The sequence below is a fragment of the Frieseomelitta varia genome, unplaced genomic scaffold (assembly GCF_011392965.1).
Source record: "Frieseomelitta varia isolate USP_RPSP 00005682 unplaced genomic scaffold, Fvar_1.2 scaffold_875, whole genome shotgun sequence".
In the NCBI taxonomy this organism is placed as follows: Eukaryota; Metazoa; Arthropoda; class Insecta; order Hymenoptera; family Apidae; genus Frieseomelitta; species Frieseomelitta varia.
The window spans coordinates 251,456-272,114 of NW_025110673.1; the positions used below are offsets into that span (position 1 = coordinate 251,456).

Below are 20,659 nucleotides of genomic sequence, written 5' to 3' on the forward strand. Positions count from 1 at the left end.
GCGGAGCACTGGTATTTCGAACGATAAGTCACTACATCGTGCGATAATTCGACGGAACAAAAGGAAATGTTTCTGGATAGTAGCCAAACCACGCGATTTCGTACGAATCTGTCTCTTCGTGAATGAAAAGAAAAAACCATTCGTCAATTAACGCGAATATACACGGCCAATCAAAATTGTTTTTTATATTACATAATAATTTACATATAATTAAATTAACATAAATTATAATAGATACAAAAATTAAAAAACGTATCACGGTATTGAAGAACATTAAAGAGCTTTATTTTAAATAGTTATACATTTAGAAAAGAAGTTGACATTGATTAACTGATTGATTAATTAATTTAATAATCTTGTTTATTACATGCCTTAAAAGTGTTCATCTCTTTCTTACACATTTTGGTACACATTTTATGTGTGAAAAATGTTCTAATATCAGTACACACTTTTAACTTCAATAATGACTTCCTTGCCTATAGTATTTTAGTATATTGCGTGTAAGAAATGAGAATATGACATTTGTCATTGTCAATGTAAAAGTATAGTCAAAGTTTTGAACAAGATTATCTTTAAGGGAATAAGAACAGATCTCCAAAAAATTTCGTAGGTAGAATTCCGTTGGATTTTTCTTTCATCGCGCATGAAAAACGTGTATACCAACTATCGTTACACCGTGCCAGCTGATCGCTACACCAGCGAACCAGTGAAACCTGAAGAAAAAACTGACTAATTGTGACTTCCATTAACCTCATTGAGAGAAAATTATGATCGCCGACTAGTGGACAATCAGCCAGTTATTATCATTTTCAGCGATCGAGGACAATGTTAGAAATGTTCTCGCGTCCATTAAGAGTCCACCGCGTCGATATGTCGATACACTTAACGAGACGACAATTAACCAATGGTCAAACACGTATTACTCAGTTGCACGATATTTCCGCAGCCACTTCATTTGAATCGTCGTATAATTATGATTGTCATTCTCATCCGTACGAACGGAGGAAAGTCCATTGTGCAAACTCGAGAGAGAAAGGAGAGAGAAGTAACGAGGAAAGGATTGGCAGACAGATGGACCGAGAATACGAAAAAGAAAAAAAAGATGAGGAAGCGCGTCTCACGTATCTACGATGAAGAAATGGGTCTCCTGTTCCACGGTTATTTTTCTTCTTCTCTCTTTTCCTTTTGTCGTTCCTTCTTCTTCTTCTGTTTTTCTTTTTCCTCTTTTTTTGGCAAAGCACGACCCTGCTCAACGCTTTGTCGAATTATACGCCGTGACCTATAATTTGGACACTATTTCACATGCTGTAAGCATGCAATCACGAAAAGGTGTTCCCTTTTGTAAGTGGTTCCACCTAGATGAAGAATTTATCGGCTAACAGCCCCTCCACGAGATTATAATACACGGTACATGTATGATCCGATCGGATCTGCGTATGGTCGACGATCTTACGGGGCGTCATAATGCACCGAACCAACTTTCTTCCTTCACCGGTCGTCCCTCCTTCATCCTCTTCACCGCTGTCGTCACTTTTATTTTCTTTCCCTCCGTTGACCTCTCCCCGGTGTAAAATTTCCATGATTTCACGTAACGCCGACGAGCAAACACTTTGTTATTCAAATATCGTGTCGAGCACCTCCTGTCGAATTTAATCCCCCTCTCTTTCGAGAGCTTTCTTGTACACGACCGTCATTCTGGGAGGCATTGTCGTCAATAAAAGGGATAACGTTACAGCCCCTTCCCTCTCAATTCGAAGACAGATAACTTAATTGCGTGCGTACGATACGCGCTTCGAACAAAAACTCCCTTTCTCTCCTTCGTATATTCTTCCATATTATCTCCTACGATGTGTAAATATCACTCGGCGAGTACTGTAACACTGGAACCTCGATGAAATATCGTTGGCATCGACGTGTGAGGTCTGCTCCAACTGGTCCCTTTGTTACGGATCGATGTCGAACAAACTGCCTCTCGCAGAAAGGAACCCGCAAATCCGAGTAGCCCCCGCAGTCCGAGAAGCTCGGCCGAGCCGCGACCAACTGCAAAAACATAAAAATAGAAGGGAGTCGTCAAGTGGTGGTCTTAATACGTTCCTCGAACAAACGTCCAAGCATGCACGGCGTTCAATATTGAGCAGCAATAAAGTACGTATCGCCTTCCCAACGGTTCGCTGCTAAAGCAACCGGACATTTGTTTCTCGGCTATAGCCCGAGAATTCGATATTCGCATCTTCTCGAGAGAATGACGAGGCTCTTCCTCGTTTTCATTGCCATTCTTTCTCAATTTACGCACGCACTTTCGTCGAATGAACAGAATATAAACGGCAACTTTCACCGGCGAATTAGAACGTTTTTATAAAGAACTCGACAGACGCGAGGATAATCCAGAAGAATATCTCGAGTTCGCGTCAAAAAAAACGCCGAACAAACGAAACTAGTTAAGCCCGTGTAAATAGCCGAATTGACAATTCGCAGATGGACGGGTACACAATCCCGAGTTACGATCGTTCGTTTACATAAAACAGACACGCTCGAGAAATCTTTCTCATTTAAGGTCCGAACTACAGCTCGCCGCTAATCTTGACGTTTGACGTTGCGCTCGGCATAATCGTCTCTGCGTCATCGCCACTGAATTCGTCTGGGTACAGGGTGTCGCAAGTTCGAAGTACGTTTGATCTCCTCCCACGTTCCGCGATGCTAAGTCCCGTTCTCCTTTCACGCATTCTCCGTTGAAATGGGTTTTTGTCAAGCCGACGACGACGACAACGAGTTTGTCAACTTCTTCAAACCACGCAACGAAGTCGTGTGAATAAGACGCATTGAAAGGCGCGAGCAAACAAATCGTTGGATCGATCGATTGGTTATCGCGTCAGCTTGTATATATCGGGGCGGGGATCGATCGATCGAGCCCCGGCTAATTTTCACATAATTTGCGACGAGCTATAACGCATTCGTGGCCGCGATGGTAGCGAAGTTCCTGACGTGAGGAGAGTGCAACGCATTGGCACAAGGTCTCTCAGCCGAGTCTCGATCGCACGCAACAAGTACTCATCTCAATTGGCGATTATGGCCTCGTAAATTCATTTTCAGACTTAAGTTGAACGAACACGGGTCTCCCCTTTTTTGCCTCCCTTTACGTTCGCGTTATGCCTTAATTCGCGGCTACGGAATTCCCGGCCTCGTTTCGCTCTGCAACCGTGTTTCGTGACTATGCTCGTGAAACGACAATTAATGTATCAGTTTCCGATGACCACTTTGTTACACGCCGATAATAACCGGCACTAGCGTACGTAATTGCGAGCCGTCGAATCATTTCCAACGAGCAGCCTATAACGCTCGAGCGCTCTTTTTTTAGTTTCAATCATCTTTTATCGATTATTTGGATGTTCGTTTACTCGCCAGCTGGAAGCAAAGATTTGAAATTTCGAGAGAATTTTTTTCTTTTATATACATATATATATATATATATATATTGCGTAGTAGAACGACTGTACGGGAGCCAACACGATAAACTCGTGCGATGAACCAAACGGTGGCCATACTCTCGAAGGCCACTTAATAATAGCTTGTTATCGGTACGCTGAAAACTGATTAAAATGCGTGGCAGTCAGGATGTCCCATTAACGAATTAGCATGGCACGCTATTTAGATAGCGCGGTTGTTACAACGCGCTTTATCTTTGTCCCCCAAAAACCATTCACGACAATCTGCCCAAAAATTCACCGACGACTTGTGCTGTCTGTTCTTCTCAATCGAGAATCTCACGCGCCAATACTAATCCGCGACAATAAATTCCTACTCGTGCAGAAAGGATTAGGTCGCCACAAGTGTGTAAAGTTAGTAATCACTTCTTGCATCTTTTTTTCCTTACCAAAGAATAAAACCGAAGTCAAAGATCATTCCTCTTCAAATCCTTTGCCTACGCCATCGCGAAGAAAGTCATTCAAAATAGTTCTACATTAAAACGATTCAAATCATTTCATAGAAAAACTTTAGAAAAGCTTTATTACAAATTTTCTTTTAACCCTGCTTTTAACCCTCTCCTCGAGTCTAACATAACTCGAAATATTTATAACATTTCAATATAGACGTTATTAAAAAGTTTTTAAATATTTGATTTCGACATTCAATATAATTCTACGATCTTTCGCATATTCCACGATTCTCGTAAACAAAGTACCGCAAATACACATTGAGAGAAATAGATCGAGTACCGTGAAGAAGCGAATAGAACGGCAGGTTTAATTTCGTTTGTTCGTGATAAAAAAAAAAACATACGAAAATCTGTTACTGATTTGGCATTACGAGATCTATTTCTATCCTTTAATCTTGAAACTACGTGAATCATCAGCGATCAATACGTGCAGTCATTGATCGCACGAGAAGCAATCGCGATCAATAGTTCTCCGTTTCATCCATGATTTCCATCGACAGATGAGGTTGAAAGCTGATAACTCGCGTTTATCGCAGCAAGGTTGCAACGACTGTTAGGAAAAATCCGCTTCGGCAAATAACCTCCTCTAGCCCATTATCCTCTCGATGCGCGTTGAACGTCGCGCCAGGTCCGGCATCCGGGCAAATCAATATATCCTGTTCGACTGGCTACTGGCTGCATCCGCTGCGAGTGCAACCAGGATTCCGCTATGTAACCAGATATCGAGGCTGTCCGGGCAACCGCAATAGTACGTTATCGTCGATACGAGCCCTTCGAAAGAGACACTTATTCAAGAAAGTGGTATGGATTACCGACTACAGGCTTACGGAGGCGCGAAACTGAAACGTCTTCCACGATCCCGCGAGATTAGCTTCGTCTCCGCGTCTTTTAGCTTCAAACATGTACTCGCCACTCGATATCAACACCTTCGTATAATTCGTATCAGCTGTTGGATCAATCGCAGAAAACATTGAACCGAGCAGATATCATTCTTTGACAAAAAAATCGTTTCCTCAAATGAAAAATTTCGTTCTCTCTGCTACGTTTGCTCCTTGACATTAATGAAACTCGTCTCAAGAAGAATGCTTCTCGAAAGTCGTAAACCTTTTTTTTCGTGCCTACCGAAATTAGATCTCCTCGTAGTTCCACATCGTTTGAACTGTTTATTTCAACGATCGAAATGCGCTCGATCGTCCAGGCAGATCGCAACCACACGAAGACAGACACATAGTAGGAGGTAGCGTGGAAAAATGGAAGCAATTTCGCGATAAAGATTTCTTCCCTGGTCTTGTTTAAATTGTCGGAACCGTAATCGCGAGTTCGTAACCCGATGCAAAAGGGGAGGCCTGGCCGTCTGCTCGTCGTATCTGTTTATGGACACGCTGGAAAGCCGGTACGCTCGATTTTCCAATAAATCTCAATTTAAGAAGATCGCTCGTACACGCGCATAACCGCGCATTTCATTTGCCAAAGCAATTTCGTAATGACGCTCGAGAACGATGATTGCCCGGGGACGCGGTCCGTGTTGCCTTTGCCCACGGTAATGCGTATAAGTAGGGCGGCTTTAAGCCGGAGCATTACCGTTCACGATGAAATAACAGTGATTACGATGCCTGCGGTATATACTCGCGACGCCTACCACGCTCCAATAGCGAGAACTTAAAAGACACTTCTCGAATTGCCATTTCCTCCCATTGATTCTTCCTTCCTTTCCTTTATCCTTTAGCCAGATTTCCCTGCCTCATCGTTTCTTCTTCCCTTTTCTCGATCGAAATGGTGAAAATCGAATGGATTCAGTTCAATTTACTTGGCGATCGTATTATATATTCTCAAATTCGAGTTCAACGATCGTGTCGCTTGTTTCATTTTGTCTTACCACCAGTATCTAGGCACGTCGAAAAGTGTATGTTCGCTATAAAATATATGTAAGCCATTAGGTAGATTGGTAGATTATAAAATAATAATAATTCAATCGGTAAGAACCGTAATAAATTTCACTTCAACGTTCACGAAACAGAAAACGCAATGTATGTTAGTATGTTAGTATCAAGGCAACAATTTATTATACACGCGAAAAGAAAAAAATCGAACGAATAGTAGAAAAATTAATTTATCAAGTAATTAATTATTAGTTTGTTAATTTTGAAGAAACCTTCTTGTTGATTGAATCTGATAATTGGCAGAACTCTTCAAAAAAAAGAAAAAAAAGACCTACTCGATACTTGAATTGTATAAAGGCCGATGGCCTTATCATTGCTTATCTTGCCAGATAACAGCTACGGTCGTTGTTAAATCTCGTCAGTTTCTTTTACAACCTTCTCGAAACGTGCCAGAGGATCAATTTCAACTGTTTCAAGCACAATTGCGAAACGATCTATTTCGTCATTCCTCGCACCGCTTTCCAACGTTCGGCACGCGACAAAAACGTTTCCGCGAACGACACAGACGCAAACAGAACATTGTGAAAAACGTAACGATTCACCTAGGCAAGCTGATTCGGCGGTATATCGGCGATGTATCGCAGCTGAAGAGGACGGATCGATTCTGAACGATGAAAAGTTGCTGAGAGCCGAGGCAGCGCGACACGATTGAAATTCTCTCCGGCCGAGGTTACTGACTCGCGATCGATCAAGCCAGAGCCGGCTGCCTTCAATTAGTCAGCGAGGCTAATTAATTTACGACTCGATCGCGATTTACATAATTAGACGCGGCGAGCGGATTCTATCGCGCGGATGCGCTTTTTCCGAGCTTCGTAATTATTCGGGTGAATCGCCACTGCTTAAATGCAATCCCCCAACATGGCGCGGTGCAATCGAGCTGACTCTCGTCCCGGTTATTTTCCCTGAAACAACGACGAAAACAAAATTCAGGCGAAATTCAGATTCCGCACGTTGTGTTTCGAACGACATCGATACACACAATAAAAGATAGGAAACGTCGAGTCGCAGAGAGATCACGGGTCACAGAAGGTACTCCGGTGACCGCAAAAACGCAGTCCACCCGACGAGATAGTTTCTCTGTAACGTGATTTTACGGGCCGGGCTCAGATTTCTCCCCCTCGACCCCTGCACACGCGGGTTTCCTAGGTTTCTAGCTGCATCGATAAATCCCTCTTGGTGACAAAGAATCGTTTCATGGTGCATTCTCGCTGTTATTCGTTGATTCAACGCCGAAGGAAACGTTCCTTAAACCTTTCAGCGGTCCAGGTAACCGAGAAATCCTCGAGGAGGCGGGACATGACGAGCCGATGCACGTGTATGGGCATAAGTCCCCGACAATGTAACTGCCCCTCAACATCCTTACGATCGAAACGTGATGCGTCGTGCGTGAAAGCTAACACGTATATTAAAACGCTTTACGACTCGGAGCTTCCTACAAATATATCGTCGATGAACTCGATTGAATAGCATTGGCCGAGGCCGGGAATTCACAAAATATTTGCAGCTCTCTGACGAATGCATTCGACGATACGAACGGCAGCGTATCTTTTTTTCTTCGGTCGTGCGAGAGGAAAAAATAAAATAAACCGATACACCAGGATACACAAAGGGGCGGATTTCTCGTATAGAAAAATCGTATAAACTCGACGACGATTACAATGAAGACGATACACGACTGAAACACGAACAGGCCGGATGTTACGTCATATAAACGGGGGCATTAGGAACTTTTTTCTTTTTTTTTTTTATCTGAGAGCTGGGCGCGTCGTTCCCAGGTGAAATCGAAGGTTCGTTCCTTCGATAGATCCGACGTGTAAATGGACCAAATAAGTCGTTATTCACCGTGAGCGACGGTGTAAATAATTGCAACAATTAAGTAGTCTCGCGGACGAAGAAGGAAATCGAATTGCATTGTGAATCAGTCGTTCGTTCGTATCATCGATGTAGTCGTTTACCGCATAATTAATGCACGTATGTGTCATCGTGAATGTATAAAATACTTCGTAATGCAGCTCAAAAAATTGACATCGATATTATTCGTTATTAACTATCTATTTATTTCACGTTGAATAAGAAATCGTTTGACACTAGACAGAAAAATTGATGATCTGTCTCTAAACAAGTTCGTGACGATTAAACCGCGGATTTGTATGCACTTGTAAGAAACTTGAAGATGCAAAACGGAACACACAGTAAAAAATATCTAAAAAAAAAAATATAGAGTAGAGTATTTATTGTAATATCTAGCAGATGAAACGAATTTTGATTTGAATTCCATTCCTTTAATCATGTTCATGCATAAAAATCTGCAATCCGATATTGTTTACCACCGTGTAAATTGCAATTTCCGATATCAACGCCGGTACATGCAGCAGACAATCGAATTATCGGGCAAATGACTCGCCATAAATCGCGTTTCGGTAACGTTGCGTCAATCGATGCGAAGCGAACGCGAGCCGAACGGCGAAAGAGTCGTAATCGCGGGGCCCGCAGCGTCCAGAAGAATTATTTGACGGGCAAATCGATGGAAGAAGACGGAACCGGCGCCTCTATCATTTTTCGAGCAGCGAACATCGCGCGGAAAGATACGCGGCCGATGGTCAATCGATAAGTATAGCGGCCGATACAGTCACGTTCGATCGATGGACGATTGAACGCAATTCTATGGGATGGGAGTGGCGATCGAAGCTCTTTTCGAACGGAAAAGGCGCATCCTGTGCCCTGTCAACTGACAGTTGACAATGTACCGGGTCCACGAGGACGATCACCCACACCCACGCATTTTTTGACCATCACGAGATCGCTTGCAAGATCTTCGCACGTAGTAGATCCGACTGTCTTGTCGATGTCAGCTCAAGTCCTCGAGTTAACATTGGACACAATTTTTGATTGAACGATCAAGTCAATCAGGTTTAAATTTTTCAAAATTGTCTGTGTAAATTCAATGTCAACGACGTTGAAACAACTTGTAGCTCAAACAGAAGTAATACATTCGTCAATTTTTGGTTGAACAATTTGACGATAATTGCCCAATGTAAATGCTAGTTTATATTAAACAATTTTTGGTCGGATAACTAAAATTTTAAATTGTTCGAAACCGCTTATGTAAACATAGTGTCAATCATCAAACAACACTATTATAATTGTTTTTAATTAATTCTAATTGTTTTTACAAACGATTTTTAATTGTTCAAATAGAAGTAATAGAAGTAATAGACGTGATCCGAGAACGAAGTCATTGGTTCAATCAAAAACAGCAGAAATTACAAAACGATTTACTTATCGATTGAATCTCGTCTCAATGCTAACGTTCAAAAACAGTTCGCTGTAAATTACTCGCTACTAATTATCTAACGTCTCATCCACGGACCGTTTTTCATCCACGTTACCATCTGAATCATATCGTCACAATAAATATCTATCATACAGATTTTTACATAGCAGGACAAGGAGATCTTATATCTATAGTATTCGATTAAGAATACTATAGAAATTGACCTATACGCAAGATGGATCAACGCCATGGGGTGCGCTCAGATTACGAAGAAAAGAAGGGGCGGTTTTGAAGTTACCTTGAATCCTACGAACATAAATCAAGCAAGATCAATCATAACGTGATTGACGAATCATTCCTCAATAGGTGTGGTATTCTTTGACGTTTCGATATATTATTAGAAGCGTTTTGTTCACTAGCATTTCACATTGATAATTCTATTCGATCAGGATTACAGTTACAACCGGTAACAATATCAGTCAATGAAAGCAAAATACTTGCCAAAATTCTAAAGTTATTTAATCTGAGTTTTCGATTTTTCTTTTTTTGTGAATAACGTAAGCTTAAACAAAACTATCAAACTTTGGATAGGACAAGATTTTAAACACAGACAAGTTAACATATAAAATTTCAGTATCTTTTTCTAATTAAAGATAACAAGTTTGATTAAAATTGTAATGCTGATTTAAATTAACTTTAAATAGATTTCGATTGTGAAATTTCATTAATTATTTTTGTACTCATACAGTTTTAACTCTGTCCGCTAGTGTTGTAAATTTATATATTCAATATTGTTGATGATTGTAATAAAAAGACTCATGAAGAGAGTCTTCACTCAACAAGTTATGTTACAGAAGAGACCTATTGTTACAGACAATAGAATAGACCATAAATAGGTCTATTATCCAATGTACTTTTGTGTCAAAATGGTCACATACTTCGGGGGCTCTTACCATTTTAGTGTCATTCCCAACATTACCGGTTTAACATAAAATAAGATTACAACCATTGACTAAAAATAGAATAGATCAGATATGAAATGGGACTTCGTGTTCCAAAGTCTGAAATACCGACCAGAAAAAGAATCATTGACACAGACGAGGTATATGAATAGACCTAGCACTTTATGGACTTTCATGGCCGAGTATCTGAAATACCGACATAGTAAAAAAATCACTGGTTTTTAGTTCACTCTACGTTTAAACAATGATGAATTAGGGAATTACATCAAATAAAACGATTGAGGTTGATCAAGTAGTGAATGCGCCAGGAATATGATTTTTGAAATCCATTACAATGTTGTCAAACTTTCAATATCAAAATGTGAAGCTAGTAACTAACAGAAATTATTTTACTACATACATATGTCAGAAAGAACTCTATCAATGTTTTACGAATTTATCACAACTTTTAAATATGTAGTAAATTAAAATTTTTAAATTATTAATACATGGTTTTAGGTATAAATAATTTATTTTTTATTAAAAATTCTTAAAAATAATTTCTAACTAACTAAATTTTCAACTATTTTAAATTATTATTAATATTAAATTATCAAATTTATGTTAAATTTTTAACAATTTTATTACAATTATACAATGCAGTGCATTGGTTATGACAAATAACATAAATTCTGTAATTCATTAGTTAAAAATTACGCTTATTAATTAAAATATTCGAAATTTTTCTATAAACTACTTTGCCTATCATTATTCTGATAACAATAAAACTTTGTTATTTATTTAATTTAAATCCTTAATATTTCATGAAGATTTAATGTTAATGTTAATTTTATGTTGAAATTATAAATATTAATTTTATGTTTACTAAATTTGGTGTAAAGGGGCACATTATGTGGTGCAAATTATATTTTTGCAAATCAGGACTAAATATAAGGATAGGCAGATAAAAACTAAACTTATACTTTACAATTTCACAGAACATTATTAGAACGAGATACATTTTTTACGCGGTAACTTCTTGACGCAAAAATACGTATATCTTTCTCTGATTTGTACTTTGGTTCTTCACCGAATTTGAAGACGGCTCATACCGTGACGAATTCCAAACAAAGTATTTAAAGGGACATGAGATCCAGATTTCCTATTCAAAGCATACTTGTTGAAGCACATTCTATGAGGATATTGTCTAATGCTGTTCTATTCGTTAGGAAACGAAATGCCCGCATAGGGCATTGGGGTATGAAAAAACACAGACCTCAATGCCCGCTTTGCGGTATGAAAAGACAGACCCCAAGTACTATTTAAAATTTTTAATTAATCATTTGTAGTAACCAAGTCACTAAATTAATCCAACCATTATACCGTATTTTACGAATATCTTTTCTCTTTCTAACCAATTACTTAAATTCAATACAAGTCTATCTATCGTGTCTCGTGCGATAAATATATAAAACAGTACTGTTTTACAATACACTATAATGAGGCCCGTGCGTAGTCAACTCCACGTGGTAGGTCTTGGTAATTGATATCGTCTTACTTTAACGTTTGTAAAATGATATCAAGCTAAGAACTACGCAACCTACAGTTTGGACTTCTTAAAGTCCACGTGTAATCGCACATGCAAATTCAACGTGTAAATTGCACGTTCAAAAAGAATACGTGCAAGCCGCTACAGGCACTGAAATGCTAGCGTCGCGAAACGGTGAAATGGTGGAACTAAAATCTGTTGCTGTCCTTGTCTACCGCACCTGTCTTTGTCACATACTGTTGCCCCTTACTACCGCGCCAATATGTATGTGTATCCCTGTCACACGCTGCTGCTCTCCTTGTCTACCGTGCACGTATGTCTGTCCTTGTTCACCACTGTTGCCTCTCCTTGTCTACCGCGCATATGTGTCTGTGTATCCTTGTCTAACGCTATTACCCTCCTTATTTACCGCGCGTCTATGGCTGCTTTGTCGCACGCTGTTGCTCTCCTTGTGTACCGCGCATATATGTCTGTCCTTGTCGCGCGTTAGTGCCTTCCTTATCTAATGATGAACGCTAGACAAGGAAAGCAATAGTGTGCGACAAGGATACTCTTCGATCTATTGAAAAAAAAATTCAACTTTTTACACACGTCTTTCTAGGACAAAACACACATAGAAAGAAAGCGGGGAGCATAATTTTAAGGAGCCATATAAAAAAGTTCGAAAATTATTCTTCTTAATCAGGTTTTTTTCGTAATTAGTGTGAACTGNCAGTTCACACTAATTACGAAAAAAACCTGATTAAGAAGAATAATTTTCGAACTTTTTTATATGGCTCCTTAAAATTATGCTTCCCGCTTTCTTTCTATGTGTGTTTTGTCCTAGAAAGACGTGTGTGTAAAAAGTTGAATTTTTTTTTCAATAGATCGAAGAGTACCCTTGTCGCACACTATTGCTTTCCTTGTCTAGCGTTCATCATTAGATAAGGAAGGCACTAACGTGCGACAAGGACAGACATATATGCGCGGTATACAAGGACAGACTAATACAGGTGATAGACAAGGAGAGTGATAGTGTGCAACAAGGATTTATTTTACGTACGCAGTACAATAATATACGATAATAAAGTTTAACTTCATCGTTTATGCGATGCTAACATTGTCGATGAACTTTTCATTCGGGAAAAAAAATTGATCAAGGAAATTAATTTATGAACTTTCGCAGTTGCATCATTGTAATTAAATTTTCAACTTTTTTCGTGTATTGCATTTAACCTATGGATAGATATTTGCAGATTTGTATATTCTAGTCAGTAGATTGAACGACTTTACGTTGAAATTGAAAAAATAGAATGAATTTTATTTTTTCACATGATTAATTTACATTTTACGTCGATTTATTTTATATTTGCTTTGAACTATGTCCACGTGCATATAGGATTCACATTTCGAACGTAGATTATAAAAGATTAAACATCGTTTACATGAATGTTTATTTAATTAAAACGTTTTCAAGAGCTAACCATGAATCAGGTTCCGCTGTACATAAAGTATAAAAATTTATTGTGAAGAAATTCAACAAATTTGAAATATGATGCAATATTCATTAATTCAAATTGACATGTGAAGCATTCACACATTTAGTATGCGGTTTCACTTCTGTAATGTAATAAATACACAGTTTTAAAATTCAAATGGTTTACACAGCCGTTAATAATAAGATTTTTCTTTATCTTATGTTATTATTATAAAGTGATTTATCGGCTGAAATATATTCTTTATAATTCTTCATTATAATAAATATCTAATTCTATGTGAACTTATTAATTTTATGTCGATATAATGGCTATAAGTGCATCTTTTCATCGAAATGTACTTTTATTATCTCAAGTTATTCAACCTAGTGATGAGTTGAAAAAATACTTTCGCGAGGTATATTCTTTAGTAGAAAATCAATGTGTTTACAATGTGTTTGTCTTTTTCTATATTACTATTATTTAGTTTATCATAATGTTTTCATTCATAGGGAATGTTTGACAAACCCAACACAGCAGGTTTTCTACACATTTCACATTATTTATTGACAGTATATGATTCAGAACGTTTCAAGAAGCTAATTGAATGGCCTGTACTTTGTAAAAAGACCGAAGCAAAGTATCGTAACAATGTCAAAGATTATTTAATAGTTATATCTGCAGAAAATCCTGACATCGGTTTTCCAAATATACATATGTCTCACTTAATTCATGCAGGTGGAAGTAAATTTACAATCATTATGTGGAAATTATCTCAAGTAGTTACAAGAAGATATATTATGCGAGAAAGTAAGTAAATTTTTTTTATAAATAAATATATTTAAAAAATAAATATAAAATTTATTTTTTTAAATACTTTTCTCTATTTATATTCATTAAAATTTCATTATATTATATGAATAACTAATGTTATTCCTATTTATTAATAATAATAAATTTCCAATAAATTTCTTGTATCTATACAAATATTATAATTATTATATTTATCTTTATACTTACCTTTTCAGCTACTTACAATGTTATATTTGCACCACAAATAGGAAATAAAGGAAACATAACAAAACAATTTTTACAAGAAACTAATATAAAAATTAATTGCAATATTTTAAGTCAGCATAAAAATTTATCTAAAATGAAGGATTTAACTAAATCTGTTATAGAGTAATATTTTTTCTTTCACTTTTATTTATATATTTTATTATTTTACTTTTTTTATATAATATTTTATTTTTTTATCTAACGTTATTAATTTTTCTGTCAGGAAAGAAACACAAACACTAGATAAAATTATAGCAGAAATTTTTGAAAAAGAACTATTAATTGGAAATCTCTCACAAACAGCACCCGTACATGATTCAATTAAGAAATATTTGAGAGATATAAATAATGAAGAAATAATAAAAAGTCAATATATTTTTTCCATTTTTAATATATATATATTAAATTATTAATTAATTAAATAATTTGAGTTATTTTTATATATAAATATACATTTGTTTTAGTTCTTAATTTTTAAAATAATAGTAATTTACTAATTCTAGCATGGAAAATGAATATAAGTAAAAATTTGAATCAATTCCATATGCAAAATAAAGCTTTAAAAGGTATAGAACAACTTGTTTATAAAGTTAATAATATAATAATAAATAATAATAGTGACATTAAAATATTCAATGCAAAACAATTACAAAAAATAAATCATTTGGAAATATCAGAATTATTCCCTCCAAATATGCAAGTAAGTGTTTGTTTTATATATACTAACAAAAAACAATAAAGATAAGAACATGGTAAAATTCAAAATATTTCACATTTCAGTGTCTTCTATTTCGATTATATAAAGATGATAAATTAATGTTAAATAATTTTATTTTATTACTTAATTTCTCCCTTACTCAGTTGCAAAAACGACTGAAATTAAATATATTAGAAGACTTCTCAGAATGTTTATTACAAATAGAAGCTAGTTACAAAGATATAAAAGCAGCATTCAATATAATACAAACATATTTAGTAGAAATTACCAAAATGATATCTGAAACACAAGATATTGTATGTCAAAAAATAACACAAATTCATGATGATGATGTATTACCCATGATGAATAATATAGTCATTATGTCATCACCTCTTATTAAAATTGATACAAATTGTAGTGATGAAGGAAATAATCTTCAGAAACGACTACAATTAACTCCAGTAGAAGGTAACACTAAAGCTATTAATAAAATTATTAAATAATATATTTAAAAACGTTTTTCAGCTCCACATAAATCACTATTTTTAAGATATAAACGTTTGAAACAAGATTATGCATCACATGGATCAAAATTAAGAGGAAATTTATTAGTATCACGAATCAATTTTGAAGATTCAATGACAAATATAAATCATGAACTACCATCTTTACACATGAATATGATGTTATCTAAAAAAAATATATTGTCTTCCAAACAAGCAGAAAAATATTCACGATTATTTTCGACTCGTATGAAAAAAAATAATGTAGCAGGTATGTAATCAGATTAAATCTTTTTTAGGAAATTAAAAATTCTCTTTTTTATAGCAGCAAATTCAAGCATAGCATCTGTACCTTGTTCTTCAAAAGCAAATTCCACAGTGCTTACAAATGCAATTGAAGAAATGCATGATATATCAGAATTTAGTCTAAACACTTCAACAAAAAGTCTCTGTAACATAAATGCAGAATTTGCTACTCCAGAAAAATTGACTGCTAAACAAGATAAGTCTGAAAATATGTTAGAAATGGAAGATATAGCAAATGACTTTCTAAATAAAGCTAATGTGCTTGATATATGTGAAACAATAGAAACAGGAATTAAAAATAATGGTAATAACATCAATAAAACTAAGCAAAATAGACATTACATTGGGGATTTAGTCGCACGTTATAAAAAAGTAGTTGAAAGAAGGAATCGTACATCAAGTCCAAAAATTAGTTATGTAGAATATGATAACAAAGAGTTGTAAGAATTTACAATTTATATTGTAAAAGTGACTATTTACAAACATGTATGCAAAGAAATACATTTTTATATTTTTCTTAAAGTTTTATTATTGTTCCTTTATTGAATTTGTATACAATAAGATATATTCAATAGGTTACATCATTGACTAAATAGATTTTCGACAAAAATAATAGTAGAGAAGTATCTTTGATATTTAAAAAAAAATGCAAATGGATTTGTTGTACAATTTAATAGTTTTGTTATTTTAAAAAATTAATTATATATGTTATAAATAATATATTATGCAATCAAAAACATTTTAATTTTTTTTTTTTGTTAAAAATATACAGAATGTATGTGTGTTATACAAAAATAAAAAATTAAATTAAAAATATAAAATAAAACTTGATTTTAAAAAGCTGGTATATATATATATATATACACATACATACATACATACATACATACAGCATACATACATACATATATATACACACACATAAGATACAATTGAACAAAGGTTATATCTATTTTATTTACGATATTTATATTATATTAGATATTATTATATAGTAATTTATACATTTGCATACAGTCAATACATTTTATGTTTTCATAGAAATTTCCCAAAATGTATTGCTGGTAGTAGAATAAATGTTTGGATTTTGATTTAAGGTTATGCTACTTAATAAAGAGTCATGTTTAAGAAATATAGAAATACTTAAAATCAATTATACACTAGACAATAATTATTAAATCGACAACATTTTAATGAATAAAACAACATGAAATTAGTAAAACCTAATTGGGTTACACATGATGGTTTGTATAAATTATATTACTTAAATTTATTTTCTGCAATGTTTATAATTAAAATATAACATAAAATATTTATTTTTCAGGATATCCAATTTTTTCCGTGGATATACATCCAGATGGAAAAAGATTTGCCACCGGTGGACAAGGTATAATATTAAGACTTTTGATTTATATGTGTTTAATATTTTTTATAATAGAGACAATTATTTAATTAAATTATAATTTGTTATGATACCCATATTAAATGTACATTTGTTATAATATTATAAAATTAATTATAGGTGGAGATTCTGGACGAGTTGTTATATGGAATATGGAACCAGTAATTAATGAAATTGCTGAATTAGATGAAAATATTCCAAAAATGTTGTGTCAGTTAGATAATCATCTTGGTACGAATACATGTTAATATTTATTATATATATGTTAATATTTCTTAATATATATAAATTAATGATATAATTAAACGTGACATATTAAATTAATAAATTTATATATTACTTTTATAGCTTGTGTCAATTGTGTAAGATGGAGCAATAGTGGTTTGCTAGCATCAGGTGGTGTAGATAAGCTGATCATGATCTGGAGATTATCAGGCGGATCAGGTGGAAGTTCAATATTTGGTGGAAAATCCAGTATTGAAACATGGCGTTGCATAGCTACATTACGTTCACATGAAGCTGATGTACTTGATCTTGCATGGGCACCACATAGCCCATGGTTAGCTTCTGCATCAGTAGACAATAGTGTTATTGTATGGGATGCCTCAAAATTTCCAGCTATTGTAGCTGTATTAAAAGGCCATACAGGATTTGTAAAAGGAATTACATGGGATCCAGTAGGAAAATATTTAGCATCACAATCTGATGATAAGACATTAAGAGTCTGGCGTACTACAGATTGGACAGAAGCAGCACTGATATCAGAACCATTTGATGAATGTGGTGGAACAACTCATGTTTTAAGACTTTCTTGGAGCCCAGATGGACAGTATTTAGTATCAGCTCATGCAATGAATGGAGGAGGTCCCACAGCCCAAATAATTGAAAGAGATGGATGGACGCAAGATAAAGATTTTGTTGGTCACCGTAAAGCAGTTACATGTGTGGTATTAAATATAAAATATAAATTTAACAATTTATGTACCTTGAATTACTTATTCATTTTTTTATTAATTTTTTTTAATTTTGTAGAAATTTAATGGTAATATTCTACAAAAAAAGCAATCAGGTTCTTCTAAACAATATTGCTGCGTTGCCATAGGATCACGCGATCGTTCTCTATCTGTATGGTTGACATCTCTAAAAAGACCTTTAGTAGTAATACATGAATTATTTACACATTCAGTCTTAGATGCTAGTTGGTCACCTTGTGGTCTTCGATTAGCTGCTTGTTCTTGGGATGGATCTGTTGTACTTATTGAATTTACACAACAAGAATTAGGTCAACCATTAGATCCTGCTGAACAAGTATGTATTTTATGTAATTCATTTTGAATTATAAAAAATGACTTATTCTTATTTCATTATAGAGTAGTCTTCATGAACGATTATATGGCAAGCCTTTAGTTCAAGGCGGTTGTACTGTAATGGAAGCACCCGAACTTCTTAATTTAAAAACATCGACACCATGTACACAACAAACTCAAACACTTCCAAATACAAATTTAGTACAGCCACCAACTACTACTACAACTACTCCCGTTAAAGGTCCAATTAATAAACAAATTGAAACAAGGACATCAGATGGTAAAAGGCGAATAACACCAATGTTCATACCACCACCATCTGATACAATGTAAGTTAGATTATAATTTTACAAAATTATAATTTCTATATGTCCTGTAGATTATATTAACCATTTTCACTCAGGGATTCATCAAATAATAGGCTAGGAACTCCAACATTTACAAGTCAAGTAAAAAGTTCCATTGTTATTGAAAAACGAAACGATGTCGTAACGCCTAATGTTACTTCATCTTTAAATTCAACGAATATAACTAGTCAAACTTCTGCTCTTACCTTAAAACGTCGTGATCAACCAACACCAAAATCGTATCACACACCATATAATAAAAAACCAAAAATTGCATCCGAAAGGAATATAAATCAAATTATACTTCCTCCATTAAAACCGTCCAGTTCATTATCTCAACAAGCTGGTCACTATGCAGTAACTGTTACAAACAGTCAAGGTTTAGCCCATTTACAAGTATTTAAAGGCACAGATTCTGAACCAACTTGGGATTTGTATTTAGGATACAGTGCTGTAGCACTCGCAGCATCACCGGCAGTTATAGCACTTGGGTTAGAAGATGGTAGTCTCCATACATTTCATCCTATAAAGGGATGCCGTCCAGCGCCTCCATTAGCACCACCTGCACCACTTGCAAAAGTTCATGCAGTTGGAAATGCAGTACTAATTTTTTAAATCCTTTTCTTATTTTTTTTTCTTTTTTTCTTATTTAAGAATGATTATTGTTTAATAAATGTTTCTAGGTAATGGTTATTTCAAGCTGTGGTGCTGTACGAGTATGGGAAATAGGATATTCATGTAGAATGATAGTTTCTACATCTGCTGCACATTTAGCAGTACCTGGTACTTCTTTATTGTCTTGTACTTTGTATAATGGAATGCCACATTTAGCTTTTACAAATGCTAGAGCATATATATATCATAAAGAAATGGGTATATAAATTATATCAACTAATAAAGCTAAACTATTTATTACACATTATATATAATATATTTATAAAAAAATCTATTTAGGTACATGGCTACTAATTGGAGACAGTCAAGATCCTGTATGGCGCTGGGCTTCATTTAATGCGTCAAGTGCATCTGGAAACAGAGCACCTAGAGGTCCTTTATCTTCTTTGCAAGAAGGATTATTTAGAACAGCAGGAAATACTTTACCTAATCCGAGGTTACCTCATAGTGCTCCAAGTGTTGTTTCTTATTTAGAACAACAATTACTTGCCTCCAAAGCTCTTGGAAGTGCTCAAGAGTATATACATTGGCTCATGGCTCTAGTATCATTTTTATTAACTCAAGGTATACATAAATATATATGTATTTTTTTATTTTTTAAATCATTTATTATTTTTTACGAACTAGTATCCTTTTAGATGGATTGGAAAAACGGCTAAGGTTAATTTTAGATGAATTTTTGGGTCCAAGTCATACATCAGCTTCTAAGAGCATATGGGATCCCTCAATTTTGGTATTTTTTTAATATTTATTCTTTTTATTCATTTCTGTTTATGTGTTATATGTACAAAAGTAATATTATATTTCGGTGTTTTATATAGGGGATTAAAAAACATAAACTTTTGGAAGATGTATTATCTGTTGTTGGAGGACATCTTCGATGGCAAAGATTATATCTTGAATACATGGAACAATTAACAGCACTGAAAACTCAAACTAATTAAAAGTAATTATTCAAAATATAAATTTGAAACAATACACGTGACTTATATTGTGGTTATTATATGTTCTAAAATGGTGTTATAAAACTTAAAAAATATAATTATTGTTTGTAAAGTACAAATCGTAATTACAGTTGTAATAAAAAAAAATAGCTATGAACATAAATTTATATATTTTTAATTTCTAAAAAAAAGTATATTCACTTTCAATTTGAATACGAATTACATATTCTAAACTTAAAATAATACTTTTCCGTAGTATATAAAAGACATATATAAATAACAATTCCACTTCATACTTTATTGATATTTCGTTTATTTCATGCA

General features: G+C 34.6%; 2 protein-coding genes across 8 annotated transcripts; both read left to right on the forward strand.

Annotated features, from left to right (window-relative positions):
* The first annotated feature begins 12,494 nt into the window (after positions 1 to 12,494).
* Positions 12,495 to 16,176, forward strand: LOC122536885 (augmin complex subunit dgt6-like). Of its 5 annotated transcripts, none has more exons than XM_043669660.1 (8): positions 12,495 to 13,510; positions 13,605 to 13,902; positions 14,121 to 14,274; positions 14,375 to 14,517; positions 14,655 to 14,851; positions 14,932 to 15,319; positions 15,377 to 15,629; positions 15,680 to 15,931. In XM_043669660.1, exons 1-8 carry the CDS (start codon positions 13,421 to 13,423, stop codon positions 15,750 to 15,752), a joined length of 1,596 nt encoding a protein of 531 aa, XP_043525595.1. In that variant the 5' UTR covers positions 12,495 to 13,420; the 3' UTR covers positions 15,753 to 15,931. The 5 variants fall into 5 exon arrangements, with proteins under 5 accessions (XP_043525595.1, XP_043525591.1, XP_043525592.1 ...); XM_043669656.1 differs by having other exon boundaries at positions 12,502 to 13,510; positions 15,377 to 15,625; positions 15,680 to 16,176; XM_043669657.1 differs by having other exon boundaries at positions 12,503 to 13,510; positions 15,377 to 15,625; positions 15,683 to 16,176.
* A 397-nt stretch (positions 16,177 to 16,573) lies between these two features.
* On the forward strand, positions 16,574 to 20,498 carry LOC122536867 (protein HIRA homolog). 3 transcript variants are annotated; one of them, XM_043669607.1, is made up of 12 exons: positions 16,574 to 16,602; positions 16,758 to 16,904; positions 16,985 to 17,047; positions 17,183 to 17,293; positions 17,411 to 18,009; positions 18,095 to 18,370; positions 18,433 to 18,698; positions 18,773 to 19,316; positions 19,400 to 19,589; positions 19,671 to 19,955; positions 20,030 to 20,124; positions 20,213 to 20,498. In XM_043669607.1, exons 2-12 carry the CDS (start codon positions 16,868 to 16,870, stop codon positions 20,333 to 20,335), a joined length of 2,589 nt encoding a protein of 862 aa, XP_043525542.1. In that variant the 5' UTR covers positions 16,574 to 16,602; positions 16,758 to 16,867; the 3' UTR covers positions 20,336 to 20,498. The 3 variants fall into 3 exon arrangements, with proteins under 3 accessions (XP_043525542.1, XP_043525544.1, XP_043525541.1); XM_043669609.1 differs by lacking the exon at positions 16,574 to 16,602 and having other exon boundaries at positions 16,617 to 16,904; positions 19,400 to 19,499; XM_043669606.1 differs by lacking the exon at positions 16,574 to 16,602 and having other exon boundaries at positions 16,618 to 16,904.
* Positions 20,499 to 20,659: the final 161 nt, after the last annotated feature.